Here is an 18521-nt window from a genome sequence, read left to right on the forward strand (position 1 = left end):
AAGGACATGACCAAAACATGTGAGTTAAAGAAGCTATCTCGGAATGACATCTATCACATATAGGATTAATATAAGAATAATAACGGGATAGTTTATCTTTGGACATATGAGCCCTATGCACTACTTTAAACTGTATCAACACATGTTTAGCACATGTAGAGGATGAATTAACCAATTGAAGAATTTTTTCCCATTTTTCGATTGGTATAATAATCTTACGTTCTCTTTCCCAATCAGTTTTAATTTTACTGGAAACATCAGGACATAAATTCATAATTATGTTATAAATAATTGCTACAACACTTTTCTGAGAGAGATTTAGATCTAAAGATTCTCATCTATTATATAATACCATTGGGGAAATATCTGATCAGTCCCAACATCATTCTGCAGTAGGACAATGATCCCAAACACACAGCCAGCTCAAGCTACCTTCAGCAAAAAGAACAAGGAGCTCTGCCACAGATGGTATGACCTCCACACAGCCCTGATCTCAACTTTATCAAGATTACCTGGAGAGACAGAGGCAAGCGAGACAGCCAAAGTCTGCAGAAGAACTGTAGCCCTGTTGTCTCCTCAGTCTGAAATCTTTCATGGAACCCAACACTATCTACCTCTCCCATCTCCCACCCCACCCACAACTTTAAGGACAACGCTGTAAGAACAATTTTTGTAAAGGAGCACTCAATCTGTTTTCGGTTCTTCACACATTCTGATTATTTTTAGAGTGAGATAACTGCTTTTACAAAGTTGAGAAGGAGGAGGAAGGAGAGCTCTTTGTTCTTCTGATGGGTAATTTCACATTAATGTTCCTCCTCATCTGTCTTACATACAAAGCGTTCATCCTATCCATCCTACACAAATACCTTAGACAGTAAATTGATAGCAAATAGAGAAGTCTCAAGATAAAATATGAAATGATGGAAAAAAGAAACTTAATGTCTTAGACTTCAAGTCCATGCTGTTATTTGCATAATAGATGCTGAGTGTTGCCAGTATTTTCTGCTTTTCTTCCTCTTCGCCAAGAGTCTGAGGACAAACACTTTACTGTTAGAGAAAGGGTTGATTTCTGATGTGCAGACACAGAAGAATAAAGAAAGATTCACAAAGGCATATCATCCCAGATTCTTTTTCCAAACTATGGCAGTGAATTGCATAACAATAGCTCTAATTTTAAAAGTAATATGAGGGGTGAGTGATAAGTTCGTGGCCTAAGGTAGAAGGACTCAATTTTAGAAAACCTAGCACATTTATTTTTCAACATAGTTCCCTCCGACATGTACACAGTTAGTCCAGCGGTCATGGAGCATATGGATCCCTTCTTTGTAGAAGTTGGCGTCTTAGACCTCCAGAAAGCGGTCCACAGTAGGTTCGTGGTAGGTTGATAGGTTCGTGGCCTAAGGTAGAAGGAGAAAAGTTATTAACTTCAAACTTTCTACATAATCACTCAAAGAGTTGAACTGCACGTGTATGTAACGAGAGTTGTATAACTCATCTCCTTCTACCTTAGGCCACGAACTTATCAATCACCCCTGCTGCGGACCACTTCTCCAAAGAAGGATCCATATGCTCTAAGACTGCTGGACTAAGTGTGTAAATGTAGGAGGGGACTATGTTGAAAAATAAATGTGTCAGGTTTTCTAAAATTGACTCCACCTACCTAGGGCCACAAACTTATCAATCACCCCTGGTATAGTTTTCATCGTACTTTTAGATTGTGGCCTTTACTTTTCAAAGGTACAATCAACAATTTTAGTTGTATTTAAGATTGGGCGATGTTGGATTGTATTTCCCATGATTGTAGTTTTCGATGACATTATTCAATTCATTTCCATGTCACCTTTTATGATTCCTTGGATGTGTGATTTTGTACTCCTATGAGGCTGCAGTACTGTTTGGCCTCTGCTCAGAACCATGTTGTATTTGCTTCACATTTGCAATTGTTTCAGTGAACTCAGTAACACATAAAAGGCATAATTCAAAAACACAGTTCAAAGTAAATTTATTATCAGAGTTACATACATGTCACCACATACAACCCTGAGATTCTTTTTCTGCGGACTGCCATACATTCATGCAAACTCATTAGAATAACTTCAAAAATAAGATTTTTAAAATTCTTTTTGTAACTCAACTACCTGAACAAGAAAATAACATGAGGACATCTGCATTTAAGCTTGCACACCCTCAATACTGTTCTGAAGTGTTGCCTGCATCATTTGAGTGGAGTGGAAGGGTGGAAAAGTAGAAACCAAAGCTGAGAATTTATTTGAAGAACTGTTAGCATCTAAGAACACCCTCCAGAGCAGGGGTTTCCAAATCTACAGGAATGCTCCACCATTCACCTGCACTCATCCGTTTATCAATGAATCGCATCAGCCACACATTCGTTTCAAAATATTTTTCTTGAGAAGATCAGCTAGTAGCTGCTTTCCAGTGGAGTGGCCTCTCACAAAGTGCTGGCAGGTCAGGCAGCATCTATGGAAAGGAATAAAGAATCAACTTCAGCCAAGACAATTCACAACAACTTTCCCTCAATGTCAGTAAGACGGAATTGATTGTGCATTTAAGGAATGGGAACTTGAGGGAACACGCCAGTCGTCATCAAGGAATCAGCAGTGAAAAGTGCAAAGTACAAAGTTTAAAAGTAAATTTACTATCACAGTGCATGCAGTATATGTCACCATATGCAATCCTGAGATTCATTTTTTGTAGGCTTTCACAGTAAATACAAGAAACATCATGGAGTCAATGAAAGACCACAACAGGACAGACAACCAATTTGCAAAAGACAACAAACTATGCAAATAAATAAATAAATAAATAAATTTCTAGAGCATGAGATGAAGTGTCCTTGAAAGTGAGACCATAGGTTGTGGGAACAGTTCAGTGATTGGTTGAGTGAAGTTATCCCATCTGGTTCAACAGCCCTGATGCCTAAGGTGAAATAACTGTTCCTGAGCCTGGGGATGAGAGTCCTGAAGCTCCTTTACCACCTCCTTGATGGCAGCATTGAGAAGAGAGCACTTCTGGGTGGATGATAGAGGCCCCTAATGATGGATGCTGCTTTCCTGCAACAGTGCTCCATGTAGTTGTGCTCAGTAGGGGAGAGGTCTTTACCCACTATGGACTGGGCTATATCCACTACTTTTTGTAGGAACTTCCATCCAAGGGCATTGGTGTTTCCATACCAGGCAGTAATGCAACCAGACAATATACTCACCACCATACATCTATAGAAGTTTGTCAGAGTTTTAGATGACATGCCAAATCTTCACAAACTTCGAAGAAAGTAGAGGCACTGTTGTGCTTTTTTTTATAACGACAGGACAGGACCTCTGAAATGATAACACTGAGGAATTTAAAAGTTGCTGACCTCTGAGCCCTGATCCCATGGACCTCTGGTTTCCTTCTCCTGAAGTCAATAATCAGCTCCTTGGTCTTGCTGACATTGAATGAGAGGTTGTTGGTGTGGCTCCACTCAGCCAGATTTTTAATCTCCCCCTTGTATGCTGATTCATCACCACCTTTGATTTGGCCAACAACAGTGGTGTCAGCAAACTTAAATATGGCCTTGGACCTATGTTTAGCCTCACAGTCATAAGCATAAAGCGAGAAGGGCAGAGGGCTCAGCACACAGCCCTGTGCCGCACCTGTGCTGATTGTGATTGTGGAGGAGATGTTATTGCAAATCTGAACTGACTGAGGTTTGCAAGTGAGGAAATTGAGGATCCAGTTACACAAGGAGGTACTGAGGCCTAGGTCTTGAAGCTTATTGATTAATTTTGAGGGGATGATAGTATTGAATTCCAGGCTGTAGTCAATGAAGAGCATCCTGATGTATGTATCTTTGCTGTCCAGGTGTTCCAGGGTTGAGTAAAAGCCAATGGCATCTGCTGTGAACCTGTTGTGCCTGTAGGAGTGGTTCCAAGTAATTTTGCAGGCAGAAGTTGAGATATTTCATCACCATCCTCTGAAAGCACTTCATCACAGTGGATGTAAATGCTACTGGACAATAGTCATTCAGGCAGGTTAGCACGTTCAGGTAAAGCCTGCTTGAAGCAGGTGGGTGCCTCAGACTAAATATATCAGTAAACACACCAGCCAGTTGTACTTGATCTTTAGTACTCAGCCGGGTACCCAGTCTGGGCCAGATGCTTAATGTGAGTTCTCCCAAGCAAATTCACCCAATGGATCATCGTTGGAAATTGTATTTCATATGACTGGCAATGGACTTTTAATTACCAAGTTGCAGAACTAGAATTATCAGTCAAGGTACACCAATGCATACTAGTAACCATTACAGCAAAAAGTGAAAACATTTTGCTTTGTAGATTTGTCATTGAAAGGGTTTTCTGTATAACATGGCAATGTATTGAAGTCTTTGTTTAAATCAGTATATCTTTTATCAATTATTTTTTCTGTTGGCCTTCCTTTCCTACAGCCATAACTCTTCCAGTCCTCCTGCCTTTAGAGATCTCTGCAATTCTGGCTTATCTCACATGCCTAGTTTTCATCACTCCATAGTTGAGGTCCATGATCTCAGTGGCATTGGCCCTGAGCTTGGGAATTCTCCTTCAAAATTACTTTGCTTCTTTCTGCTGTCTTCCACAGCCTGTTCTAATCACCTTCAATACTCATTGACAAATTTTGTTTGAAAACATTCCTATGAAAGGTATTGAGTTGCAGCATGTTAAATATGTTGTAAATTCAACAGATCATGCAAAATCACAAATAGCACTTAACTCTGTTTTGCTTCCAGAATCGTGGAGTGTACATGTTTCGTATTGACAGTGATCATGTTATTGATGCAACATTGACGGGAGGTCCTGCAAGGTGAGTATTTTTGCAAAGAGAATCAAAGAAAAAGCCACCAGGTATCCTCAGCCAACCTTCTCAGAACTGGGCATAGGTGTCACTTTACTACATTTTGGCATACTAGTTGCTAGCATTCTCAGCGCTGTTCTGTGTGGCCAGGAGTTTCATGTTTTCTCAAATATAAATGCTGGCTTTTCCAAAAGTTCTGATTTTAATCATCACAGTATTTTACAGTAGGCCCTACTAACAAAGCAATCATGCGGTATTCTTAAATAACAGGAATTCTGCAGATGCTGGAAATTCAAGCAACACACATCAAAGTTGCTGGTGAACGCAGCAGGCCAAGCAGCATCTGTAGGAAGAGGTGCAGTCGACATTTCAGGCCGAGACCCTTCGTCAGGACTTCGAAGGGTCTCGGCCTGAAACGTCGACTGCAACTCTTCCTACAGATGCTGCTTGGCCTGCTGCGTTCAGCAGCAACTTTGATGTGTGATGCAGTATTCTTATGTGGGCAGCTTCGAAATTAAATTTTTTGTTGTCAGTAACCTCTTCAAAATTGGAGGGGTAGTTGGCGAATGTTTAAAAAGGTGGAATATTGCTTTGGTGGCATATAGGTCAGAACTGAGTCAGAATCGGAAAGAGCCATTTCCTAGCTGAAGCTCATCTCCCATACCAGATCTGTCTTGAAGACACTCTTCCTTTGTTTCAATTTCCAAAGGAATTTGAGGCCAAAATCTGAGTTAGTTTCAAGATCAGCAGTGAACAAATTGAACAATAGGAGAAGCTTGAGCTTAATGTTAGATTCCTGTTGCTGTGTTCCTACACTCACTGGAAGGGTTGCCCAAATATTTGTCACTGATTCAGGACTGGTGAAGGAAGAGCTGATTTTGTGAACTTGAAATTAATTTGTAGACGTTCTCCCTGAGACTGCATGGGTTTCCTTGGGTGCTGTAGTTTTCTTCCTCCATCCAAAAGGCATGATGTTTGACAGATTAGTTGGCAAACTAATTGACACACTAAATTTCCCCTTGTGTGGGGTGGATAACAAAAGGATGGAGGTGGGGATGCTGGACTAAAATTGGGATTAACATAAAGTGGGAGGTGCTTGATGTTCAGTGGGGATGTGTCGGCTGAACCGCTGTTTCCATGCTCTGACAACCACGATGCTTGACACAGTTATAGAGTCATAAAGTAATACAGCATGAAACCAGGCCCTTCCACTCAACTTGAACGTGCTTATTTGCCCATTTCCCTCTAAACCTTTCCTATCCACACATCAGTGTGTATAACTTTTAAATACCAGCTCTTGCAGCTGCTTCCATATTCGCACCATCATCCATGTGAAGAAATTGCTCCTTTTAAAACTTGCTTCCCTCAACTTAAACCTATGTCTACTAGCTTTTAATTCCCATCCAGTGTGGAAAAGACTGTGTGCATTTACCCTATCTATGCCCCTCATAAATTTATATGTCAACTGCAGTATAACCCTCTAAGATGGTGTCAGACCCTCTAGGATTGTCCGGAACAGCTCAGAGAACCATGGTCATATATTGTTGATTTTCTTTGGCTTGTGATTTGTCCATGTTTGTGTATTTGATACACTTAAATATTCTTTAGGCCAGATTGTAATCACTGCCATTTCCACTGAGCTCAGTCCTGATTAAATTCACTTCTGGTCATCTTTAAACTGCTGTGGCACTAATTGGAAGTACAATTGATATTTAGTGTATTGAGGAAACTTTTGGAATATTTCCCAGCACCAGCTCCAGCAAAACCTCATTAGCCCAGAAACATACCAAATAAGAAGGTTTTCCTGAGCACGATTGAGAAATTTAGGTTAATCCCTGCCACCTCCTAACTGTTATATCCTGGGGATATTCATACAGAGGTTCTTTGTAAGTCAAGAATGAGACATAACACTTGTTGCTTACAGCTATTTATTGAGTGTTGCAAGAGCAAAGAATGAGACAAAGAAAAAAAACAAAAAAACAAAGATGACATATGGTCGTCTTGTACAAGAACCAGGTCATACTAAAAGGATAGCAAGACATTTCATGATAACAATTAACCTACAAAGTAGCCGGATTCAAGAGGCGGGACAATTGCCACAGAAAAGCCCTCCAGAAAAGCAAAAACTACATTTACTGAAAAATTCACTGAGCAACTACACATATCTACACATATCTAGATGATTATATAAAAATAAAATCAAGCATAGGAAGGATTAAACTCCAAGAAAGATAACAATATTACACTATAGTCCAATATAAACTTACCCTTTGCCTTTGTATTAATTTTATCATGGTCTATATTTAGATTGTTGGAATCCATATTATCACAAGTCTACCGTTTCTCACATCTTGGCGCATATACTGCTCAGTAATCATCCCACTAGCTGGCAGCCTGAAAGATAGTCCTGGTAGTGTAATCACACCTCTATTGTTCCTTCTTTCTGAGCAGACAGTTCTGTCCTTGATTGTTACAGAACCATCCTCTCTCTTTCTCTTTCTCTCATTCCACTGTATTCTACTTGATGATACAATGACTCCCTCTCTTTCTATACATTCCTTTCTGTTCTGAGAACTTGCATCCAGGAACATTTAAACCCCATCCTTAGCCTCTTTTAAACCAGATCTCTTGTTACTGTTACAACATCATCCTCTTAGGTGGTTTTTTTACACCTGCAGCTCACCTTGTTTGGCATGATTCTTATGTTTCCAGTCAATTTTGATGTCCTTTGTAATTTTTGAAAATTTATTCTGGTGCTATTTATTCCTCTCAAACCCTTTTACATCTGTTTCCATTTCTGTGCCTGGTCCCATGCTAAAGTAACTTAAACCTCTCCCTCACCTCCCTCAAAGGACATTGGTTCAAGCTCCACTGAGGAGCAATCTACCCATATTTTACTGATCAATGTTTCAGACATCTGAAGTTTACTTCCTGCACCATTTCCATGGCCATGTATTTTTCTGTGCTTTCCTCCCCTTCCTATTCCACAGATAAAAATATGTGCCATTAATAGTATCAACTCTGCACTCTGGTGGTGTTCAGAGCTTCCTTCATCGTATCAGTAGCTTCCTCTCTGTTTTCATTACTGTCAGTCATACAAATCCCAGGTGGAGACTCAAGAATACCATCACACTCAGCTGCAGAAGGATTCTTCATTGCTGTTTCCATAACAATTTTGTTTTACCAAACAGGGCAGTGAGCTGAACTCTCCTCCCCCCCCACCTCCAAACTCGGAGGACCACTCTTAGTCTGTCTTCTACCCTTTGACCTATTTGGCATGGGTGACAGCCAACATAGCTCCCTGGATCAGAGGCATGCAAACCTCCAAACCACAACAAAGTTGTTGTCCTCTTGGAGGAATAATACTAACTCTATTAGTACTTTTGTGTGCAATAATTAGTGGAGTGCCCTGAAGTTTGTTATTTATTTATTAAAATATCTCTGGCAATATGATGTGTATTATAATCTTTCAGATATATCAATCATTCCTGTGCACCAAATTGTGTGGCTGAGGTGGTAACCTTTGAGAAAGGACACAAAATAATTATCAGCTCCAATCGTAGGATTCAAAAAGGAGAGGAGGTAAGTCCAGTTTGTAATTGAAAGCTCTATTTGGCTTTGCTTTACAGCCCTTCCAACATAAAATTGAATATTACTAAAATGAAGTTAAGCCAGTTCGTAGTATTTACTGCAGTTTCTATGATCAGAATTAAACATAATTTCAGTTGACAGCAAGAAACAGAAAATACTGGAAATGGCAAATAGAAAGTCTTGCAAATACTTGGGCTAGAGTTGGTCTATGGCAGGGGTCCCCAACTTTTTTTGCACCGCGGACCGGTTTAATATTGACAATGCTGTTGCAGACCGGCCGACAAGGGTGGGGGGGGGGTTGTTCAAGTAGGGTTAAACTCACCTCAACGTGTCTTTTACAGTTAGGGTCGCCAACTTTCTCACTCCCAAATAAGGGACAAAAGTAGCAGTCAAATCCCGGGACACTTTACCCCAGGAAAGACTACCATGACCATGAAGCCTTGTGCGGGCACCTGTGTGCGCATGCGTGTACGTGCTGATATTTTCCCCCACAGATCGGTTTTGCCTTCATCTTCCTGACTATACTGTACATACATTATTTCTACTTTATGTAGGCTGTGTATTTATCATATCATTCCTGCTTTTACTATATGTTAGTGTTACTTATTTTCGGTTTTATGTGTTATTTGGTATGATTTGCTAGGTTACTTTTTGAGTCTGGGAACGCTCAAAAATATTTCCCATATAAATTAATGTTAATTGCTTCTGCGCTTTACGCCATTTTGGCATGAAAGGTTTCATAGGAACGCTGTACCTTAGCGGGGGAAATACGGGACAAGGGCGGTCCTGTATGGGACAAACCAATTTAGCCCAATATACAGGATGTCCCTGCAAATACGGAGCAGTTGGCAACCCTATGTTCAAGTTCAACAGTGTGTGACAAGGAATGAGGAAAGATGCAGCTGATTCATATCGTTTCCTCACGGCCCGGTACCGGTCCGTGGCCTGGTGGTTGGGGACCGCTGGTCTATGGAAATGGAAGCAGATAACATTTAAGGATTATAAATACAAGAGACTCTGCAGATGCTGGAAATCCAGAGCAATACACACAAAATGTTGCAAGAACTCAGCAGGTCAGGCAGCATATATGGAGAGGAATAAACAGTCAGTGTTTCAGGCTGAAGCTCTTCATCAAGACTGGAAAGGAAGGGAGCAGAAGCCAGAATAAGAAGATGGAGGGAGGGGAAGGTACAAGCTGGCAGGTGATAGATGAAGCCAGGTGTGAAGGAATGTGAGTGAAGGAGGGCAGTGAAGTGAGAAGCTGGGAGGTGAAAGCATTAAATGGCTAAAGAAGGAATCTGATAGGAATTCAAGGAGTAAGAACATTTAAGGTTAAGAATTTTCCTTCAATGAAATGCCTGATGAAATGTTACGTTTTTTTCTCCACGTTTACTGCTTAGTTTCAGTATCTTCAGCATTGTACTTTATATTGGAAAGAGAGAAAATGAACAGGAATAAATTGGGAGAATTGGAGAGCATTTGAGGGAAATATAGGGAGAATAAAACATGGGATTAATGTGGAACTAGTTCAAATGGGTGTTTAATGGTTGGCGCAGACTCGAACGGCTGAAGGGCATGTTTCTGTTCTGTATCTTCATGACCCTATGAATGTGTTCTGAACTGTAATTATAGTAATGCATATGAAATGGTTTGGCTGTTTGCGGACCCCATTCTAATACAACAGCAAAGTTCAGGATGGAAACAGTGTTGGGCTTTTGTTTAGGTGCAAGGTGCAGAGGTGATCCATTTAATATACCAGATCTATAGCACCCATCTGATTAATTCATTTACCTTTTGAGCATGGAATCTCAAGGACATTATATTGAATCGGGTACATTTAAGTTTCATCAGAACATTGCCAAGGGTTAAATTGTGAGAAAGGAATGCAGGAACTTGGCTTGTGTTCTCAAATTCAAACAGTTGGATGCTGATTTAATGAGTTCTACAAAATGAAATGGATGTAGGTAAACTCTTTCATCTGTGGGGAAATTGGAACAAGAGGGCATGACCTTAAATTAGGCTATTTCAGAGCAGAATCAGGAAACAGCATGACTTATTTACAGTTCTCTCCTTTAAAGCTCTGAACACTGAACATCGCAAATTAAGAGCAAAATTAATTTCTGTTGAGGGAGTTAAAGATGTTTACAGAAGTTGGTGCATAGTTCAGTCAAGCACTAATTGGTGAATCAGCCTAATCCAATGCACAAGGAAGAATGTATATTTAAAGAAATATTGATTGGCGTATCTTCGTTTGAAGGAATTCTGATGAGAATTCTGTAATTTCTGTGTTAAGATCAACAGAGATTTTTTAAAAAGCTTTTATTTTCCCTGAATTATTGATAAGTGTAATAGATCAGATGGTTTTGTTCTGAGATTGTTATGAGAGTCCCTTCATGCACAGTTGAAAACAGCTCACCTCAACCTTAGAGTACAACTGTAAATGTGCTCTTGGAGTAATCACCTTAACACACATTTTTAGGGCAGAACAAGCAGCTCTTCCTTCAATCCACACGCAACAGTATAAAAAGCAAATCCATCCAATTATTGCAGTTACTTTAATTGCTGTATCATCAGCAAATACTGCTCTGCATTGTTACTTTCCTTAAAAAAATGTGAAGCTTGTCAAACATCTATGGATGTCACGTTACAAGTTACTTGATTGTGCTATTCATTATTAGTTACAGAACTCTACAAAACATCAAAAAGCCCTGCGGTTCGTCTAATTAGTACATTCCAAACTGTTATTCTTCCTAGTTCCATCGATCCGCACCTGGACCATAGCCCTCCATGCGCCTCCCATCCACGTACTTATCGAAACTTCTCTTAAATGTTGCAGTCGAGTCTGCATCCTTCACTTCTGCTGGCAGCTCATTCCATTAGACTACCCTCTGAGTGGAAAAGTTCCCCCTTGTGTTCCCTTAAATATTTCACCTTTCACGCCTAACCATGACCTCTGTTTGAATCTAGCCTTTATTTTCCCTGTGCTTTGTGACATCTCATGAAGTAGCAGCTGTTGATTCTTTTCTGATTGCTGTGTTCAGCTGGGAATAGTCACTGGAGATTAGTTTGTGTGATGTTGTGCATCTCAGTTTCTCATAGTTGTTGTTCTAAATCAGTCATTGACTAGAAATGTTCTCTTTTGCAGCTGTCCTATGATTACAAATTTGATTTTGAAGATGACCAGCACAAGATCCCATGTCATTGTGGAGCTGTGAACTGCCGTAAATGGATGAACTAAACGCATTCCTTGCAATATTTCTGGGGTTGCTTGTCCCTGGAAAGAGATGCTCACTTTCTCTCTTACATGAACCATACATTCACACACATACATATACACACACATACACACACACACACACACACACACACACATGCACAGACATATGAACACACACACACAAACACCTTTCGAAAGTAAGCCTGGAGTTCACAAATGATTCTCCTCATCTCTTCATCTCCAGCAGCAGCACAGAGTTGTGTAACAAGCATAAACTGAAGATTGGCTGACATGCCAGTCAGGCCCATCTGTCCATAAGAAATGCAGGTGGAAGCAGATTATTAATTGGTCTAGCACTGGAGTTACTGTCCTGTATTGACTGAAATGAGCAATGGTTTTATTAGGAAAAGAACCAATGGCTGACCTGCTTACAAGTAGGGTAGGCACTTATGAATGTAGGACCGAATTCACCAGCTAGGGGAAGGATCAACAGTGCTGGCCACAGCCTTATTTGCAAGGGGCAGGCCCTCTAGTTTAAATAAATAATTAATTAAAAACGTAGACACCACTGAACGAGGAATGTACTGAGGTGACTTCCTTAGGAATACAGCTAAGGGAAATAACTTGCACTAAAACCATTTAAATTACTTGATTCCATGAGTCAGTTTATTGTAGTTTTTTGATTTCTGTATGATAAAAGAGAAACATTTTTGTATTTATTGGATAAGTGAATGAAGCTATTTTTAAAAATAAAAGTAGAAGAAAGCCAAGCTGCTGCTGTTACCTGCAGATATAAAAACCCTGTTACTTTGTACAAATTGTAAATAAAGCGAGGAATATACAATATAAAAGAAAATGACCAAAAGCTACCTGACACTGCAACAATTTGCTTTTAGTGGAGTCCTCTGAGTCAGGTTACATGGTGTATAAATTTAACCAACTGTGAATTAGGTTCAAAACCACACCCAGGTAGTGGCTAGAAGCTCCTTTAGCAAGCCTAGATGTATAGGTAGAGGATTGCAAACACAGTACATACAGCAGAATCATGTTAAGGGTTGTAGCCTCAAAGATAATTTTTATTTTTAAGCAAAATTATGAAATGTAATTATGCTAACACTGCAGGATTTTTGGCAATAGGGTTTTGGAATAAATAAGAAAATAGGCACAAAAATAATATTTGTATGGATTGTTTTTTGTTTACATTTCTTTAAACAAACACTGTTTTGTGTTGGCTTGTAGAAGTTTAAAATGCATTTTGAACCAGGTTAGTTTTATTTTATACTTACAGAAAAGAGAAATAACTGGTACTGACACTTCACAACTATTAAGTTCGAAATGAAGTTTGTGTGCACATTATCAGTAAATTGTTATATTCAATGAAACAGTCATAAATTGTAATGTATATGGCATGTTGTATTTTTTACCTTACAGAAGAAATCAATTGTACATAGTTCTTCTTGATAAATAGCTGTATGAATTTGTTTCTTGGATTTTTTTCTCTTGTATAATATTCCAACATCCTACCAGTATTTGTCCTACAGTTTATTTCTGTCCTGTACAATAGTATCTAATGTTGGGGGAAAAAAAGAGCTTTTTTTTTGAAGTGTAAAGAGTGTTATTGGGTTTTGGAGTTTGTGCAACCAGATTAGGAGATCAGCATTTACAAATAAAATATTTTACATCTATGAACAGAATGGTTTTGTTGTTATGAATAGAATTGAAATGTGAATGCTATTTGTCTTGGGGACACCAGACTGCTGGTGCTGGAACCTGGAGCAAGAAATGGTCTGCTGGAAGAATTCAACTGGTCGAGCAGCATCTTGGGACACTTTCTTAGTTAGGATCTGTTTCTGGGAACAACGTGCTGTCTTTTGTAGGTAATCTCAGTGTGATGTAGAGGTGGCCTAGAGTTTGCAATAGTAATGACACTAAAATTGTCATCAACATCCAACCACTCTGTGAAACATGCACCGTCCTTCTAATGTCTGCCATTGGATCATTTAGCCTAGAAATTCCAAACTAGCTGTCAGGGGTTCACAAAAGAAGATTTTGAATTGATGCACCTGAGTATTTTTAAATGTCAGGAACGCTACAGTGGGTGTGAATGGCCTGGGAATGAGAGACCAACAAGGTAAGTGGATAATGAAAAAAATTTAGTAGGTGCTACTGAGAATTGTTGTAGACATAAACACCAGAGGTTCTGCTTTTGCTGGAAATTCAGAGTAACACACACAGTATGTTGGAGAAATTCAGCAGGTCAGGTAGCATCTATGCAGAGGAATAAACAGTTAACATTTCTGGCTGAGACCCTTCATCAGGACAGGAAGGGGAAAGAAGCCAGAATTGGGGAGGGGTAGGAGCATAAACTGGAAGGTGATAAGTGAGGGGGAAGGTGGGTGAGTTAATTGGGGGGGGGGGCTGGATGAAGTCAGAAGCTGGGAGATGATAGGTGGAACATGTTAAAGGCTGAAGAAGAAGGCATCTGATAGGGGAGGAGAGTAGACCATGGGAGAAAGAGGAGGAGCAGCAGCATCAGAGGGTTTGATAGGCAAGTAAGAAGAAAAAAAGGTAAGAGTAGAGCCAGAATGGGGAATGTTAAAGGAGAGAAGGGGGAAGGGAGAGAAATAACTGAAAGTTTGAGAAATCGATGTTCATGCCGTCAGGTTGGTGACTAACCAGTCGGAATCTTATGTGTTGCTCCTCCAACTTGAGAGTGGCCTCATTGTTTTTCATTTTGGAAGATAGCTGGGAGTAAGAACATACAACAGCACAGCACAGGAATGGGTCCTTCAGAAATTGTTTCAATTACTGAGTGGTTTGAAGACTGATGAATGCAACTTCAAAAGTGATGGGCAAATTGTACAAGGGGGTTGTAAGGATAAGCAGTGAGGTGATTAATCTGGAGCTCATTAGTTACAAGCTTGGAAAAATGAATCAGGTTTTTCAGCAAGGGTTGGGTAGGCACCTGAGAGGAAAGTACTTGGCAGGGATCCAGTGAAATAATGGCACCAATGTAGGTGGATGGCTCTGTTGAGAATAATCATGGATAACTTCATTGTGGAATGTTTCTAATGATTTTAAATAGGCATTAAGTATTTCTGAAATTGTCTAATATTTAGATTTTTAAGAATTTAACACATTGTCTTTGAATCAGGACAGAGGTGAACGTGGTCTTCAGTCCATAATGCCTGTGCTGACTATGATGACAATTTAAACTAATTCCATCTGCCTCCATATCATCTGTATTTCTCCATTCCCTACCTTGTCATGTTCCTGTCTATGAACAGTATCTCCAGTGAGTATTGAACCCAGTTCACTGGATCTGTGAGGCAGCAACTACACCACTCTTGTTACTCGGTTTGAGGTTACTTTATCTTTTTTTCCCTAAAGGAAAGTACCCCCATGTCCTTTGTACTATCTTACTGACCAGTCCTGCTGACTTGAGGGATCGGTCAAAGTGCACTCACTCCAGGTCCCCGTTGTTCCAGCCCATCATTCAGTGTCCTCCCATTTATTGTATATTCATTTTTCTGATTTTTATGGCAGTGCGAGTTATAATTGTGCTCCTTGATGTTACTTTTGCAGCCAGTTGAAAGTTTTGATGTGCTCTTGTATCGTCTGTCTGGAGCTCCCAGCAGAAAGCTGGCTGAAGGTACGTATGCCAGAACACCTTAGTATGGTGGTACAGAGTGACATATGCGCTGTTAATTAAGTACCTGTAGTCTGATCTACCCTGAATATTGTGAAGAAATGATTATCCATCACATTGATTTCTTGTCCCTTCTTCTGATTAGTCTGGAGATGAGCAAATCTCACCACGGGATATATAGCCTCTGACCTACAGAGATGTAGCTGCAGTGTTTTTGTGGCGGTCCTGGCAGTAGTTTCTGAGGATGTTAATGGGTATGTCTTTGTGATCATTTGCGTTACAGCAGAAGAGGTACTGAATGTCTTAAAGCAGATGAAGCTAAATAAATCTCCAGGACCTGCTCAGAAGACTAGGAAGCTGGAGAAGTAATTGCAGGAACCCTGGCTGAGATGCATGCATAAGTGTTAGCAATAGTGAATTGGTGGAAGACGGGTGGGTGGCTGATTTTGTGCTTTTACTTAAGGAGGGCTGCAAAGGCAGACCTCGTAGGCTCTTTGAATGCTTACAGCATCCAAAGTTCTTGTTTCATTTTATTTCATCCTCCTGTGAATTGTTCAGCTCACCACTTTCCATGCAGATTATTTTCTTTTAACAAAAGTGTTTGTAAAGCTGTCATCCTCTAAGTGATCAAACTTTCCTACAACAATGATCCCAGAGAGAAAATAAGTAAATGGTGAGTTGTGGCTTTATGATTACACCTCTGACTCCTGAGCATCAAGTCAGTTTTGTGCAGACATCACACCTTTCTCTGCAGCGTCAAAGGAATGTTCTGATGTTTAAATTTATTTTTGGAACAGGACGAACAAAACTCCTGTTCCTTTGAACATAGGGTATGATAGCATATTTGAAAAGAATGAGAGGACCATTGCCTGTAAGGAGTTTGGACGTTCTCCCTGTGACCATGTGGGTTTCCTCCGGGTGCTCCGGGTTCCTCTCACAGTCCAAAGACCTACTGGTTGGTAGGTTAATTGGTCATTGTAAATTGCCCTGTGATTAGGCTAGTGTTAAACTGGGAGATTGCTGAGCAGTGCAGCTTGAGGAGCCGGACGAGCCTGCACTGTGCTGTACAATTCTGGTCTGTAACTGGCTTTTCTCCCTCTTTCAACAATAGAAGGTTACTGATCCATGTTGTAAACAAAAGTGTTACAGAACGAGAGTTTGTAAAAAAGAAAAAAATTGTAGTGTAGAAAATCATGGTGAGATGTTACTCAGGAAGAGCCTGTAAACTGTGATGTGAGACAAATAGCCAATCTGTCTATTTTCATTGGTGTTCATGAAAACCCAAAAAAGGGAACAGGATGCCACATGTCCACTTGGGCCTGCTGTACCATCTCACTGAGCTTTGCCTCAGCTCCACATCCTGAGTACCCTTGATTTTTACTGGTAGTCAGATAACCTATCAGTCTCAGGTTGAGTTTCATGAGTTAACTCAGAAAGCTTTTGCCAGTTCCATTCATTGCATGAATTTTGTCTATAACAAAACCAACGTTTGTTTTCAATAATTGGATAAAGAACATTCAGTAGCACTTTGGGGATCTTCAACTGTTGGTAGGGAAACTGTAAATGCAAATATGGAAATGAATGTAATTATTTTGGCATTTGCTTTAGGAGAATAGATAGCATGCTGAGTATCTAGTGAATTAGAGCAGGACTCAAGTAAAGCAACAGAAAAGAAGAAAATGACATACTAAATAGTGGGAAATTGCTGTCACCAGATATCCACTTGAATTGGGTAAGAACAGTGCATTAGGCCTTAATTATAATCTTCCCAAATTCTTACGACTTTGGAACAGTTCATTTCCCTCAATTTATGGAACCAGGTAATTGCAGACTAACTAACCCAATGTCTATTATTGGGAAATTAATTGAGTCCATATAATCAAGTTATAATGGATCTTGCAAATTTCATTTGGAGAGGGGCAGCAGAGAAGTACAAAGAGTAGATCATGCCTTACAGATCCTGGTTGAAATGGCTGAGAATTGGACAGTACAATGTTTACTGGTATTGTTAGGTGTTCCAGAATACATGTAAATTAGTTTATGGTTGTCGCACGTTCCAAGGCACAGTGGAAAAATTTTGTTTTGTGCGCTATTCATACAGGTTATTTCATCAGCTCAGTGCATTGAGGTAGTTCAATGAAACAGCAATAACAGAATGCAGGGTAGTGTTACAGTAACAAGGTGAAGCACAAGCAGGTGTTAAGGTGCAAGCCTATGATGAGGTTTGAAATCCATCTTGATGTACAACAGGTTCATTGGATAGTATATGGAAACAGGCCTTTCAGTTTATCTAATGCAAGCCTACCTTTCCAAGTTTCTCTTAAATGTTGAAATCGACCCTGCATCCTCCAGTTGCGCTGGCAGCTCATTCCACCCTCTCACTGTCCTCTGAGTAAAGAAGTTTCCACTCTTGCTCCCTTTTCACTCTTAATCCGTGACCTCTAGTTCTGGTCTCACCCAGCCTCAGTGGAAGAAGTCTGCTTGCATTTACCCTATCTATACTCCTCATAATTTTGTATACCTCTATCTAATCTCCCCTCAATCTTCTAATTCTAGGGAATAAAGTCCGAACCTATTCAACCTTTCTCTATAACTCAGGTCCTCAAGTCCCAGCAACATTCAGGTAGATTTTCTCTGAACTCTTTCAATCTTTTTATACATCTTTCCTGTAGGTAGGTGACCATCACTCCAAATAAGGCCTCACCAACGTCTTACACAATTTCAACATAACATCCCAACTCCGGCATTCAGTACCTTGATTTATAAAGGCCAATGTGCCCGAAGCTTTCTTTACAACCCTAACTTCTGTGACACCACTTTAAAGGAATATGGATCTGTATTCCCACGCTCTTCAGTGCCCTACCACTCACTGTTTAAGATACCCTGGTCGGTGCTCCCAAAGTGCAACAGCTCACACCGGTCTGCATTAAAATCTGCCATTTGCAGCCCATTTCACCAGCTGGTTCAGGTCCCACTGCAAGCTTTGGTAGTGTTCTTCACTGTCCATTACACCCCCTATCTTGGTGTCATCTGCAATTTGCTGATATAGTTTACCACATTATCAACCAGATCATTGATGTAGATGGCAAACAACGGACCTAACGCAGATCCCTGCAGTACACCACCAGTTACAGGCCTCCAGTCAGAGGCAACCATCTACAACCACCCTAGCTTCTTCCAAAAAAAATGTCTAATCCAATTTACTACCTCATCTGGAATGCCAAGTGACTGAACCTT

General features: G+C 40.1%; 1 protein-coding gene across 11 annotated transcripts in view; it reads left to right on the plus strand.

The window, feature by feature from the left end:
- The window catches only part of kmt2ca (lysine (K)-specific methyltransferase 2Ca), a 487395-nt gene extending 475607 nt beyond the window's left edge, over positions 1-11788 (plus strand). For all 11 annotated transcript variants that reach the window (XM_072254064.1, XM_072254065.1, XM_072254063.1 and 8 more), the window contains 3 exons: positions 4763-4836; positions 8301-8409; positions 11564-11788. In XM_072254064.1, coding sequence (XP_072110165.1) covers positions 4763-4836; positions 8301-8409; positions 11564-11656 — 276 coding nt within the window. In that variant the 3' untranslated portion in view covers positions 11657-11788. The remainder of the gene's footprint in view (positions 1-4762; positions 4837-8300; positions 8410-11563) is intronic.
- The last annotated feature ends 6733 nt before the right edge of the window (positions 11789-18521 follow it).

This window comes from Mobula birostris, chromosome 3, assembly GCF_030028105.1.
Source record: "Mobula birostris isolate sMobBir1 chromosome 3, sMobBir1.hap1, whole genome shotgun sequence".
NCBI classification, from domain to species: Eukaryota; Metazoa; Chordata; class Chondrichthyes; order Myliobatiformes; family Myliobatidae; genus Mobula; species Mobula birostris.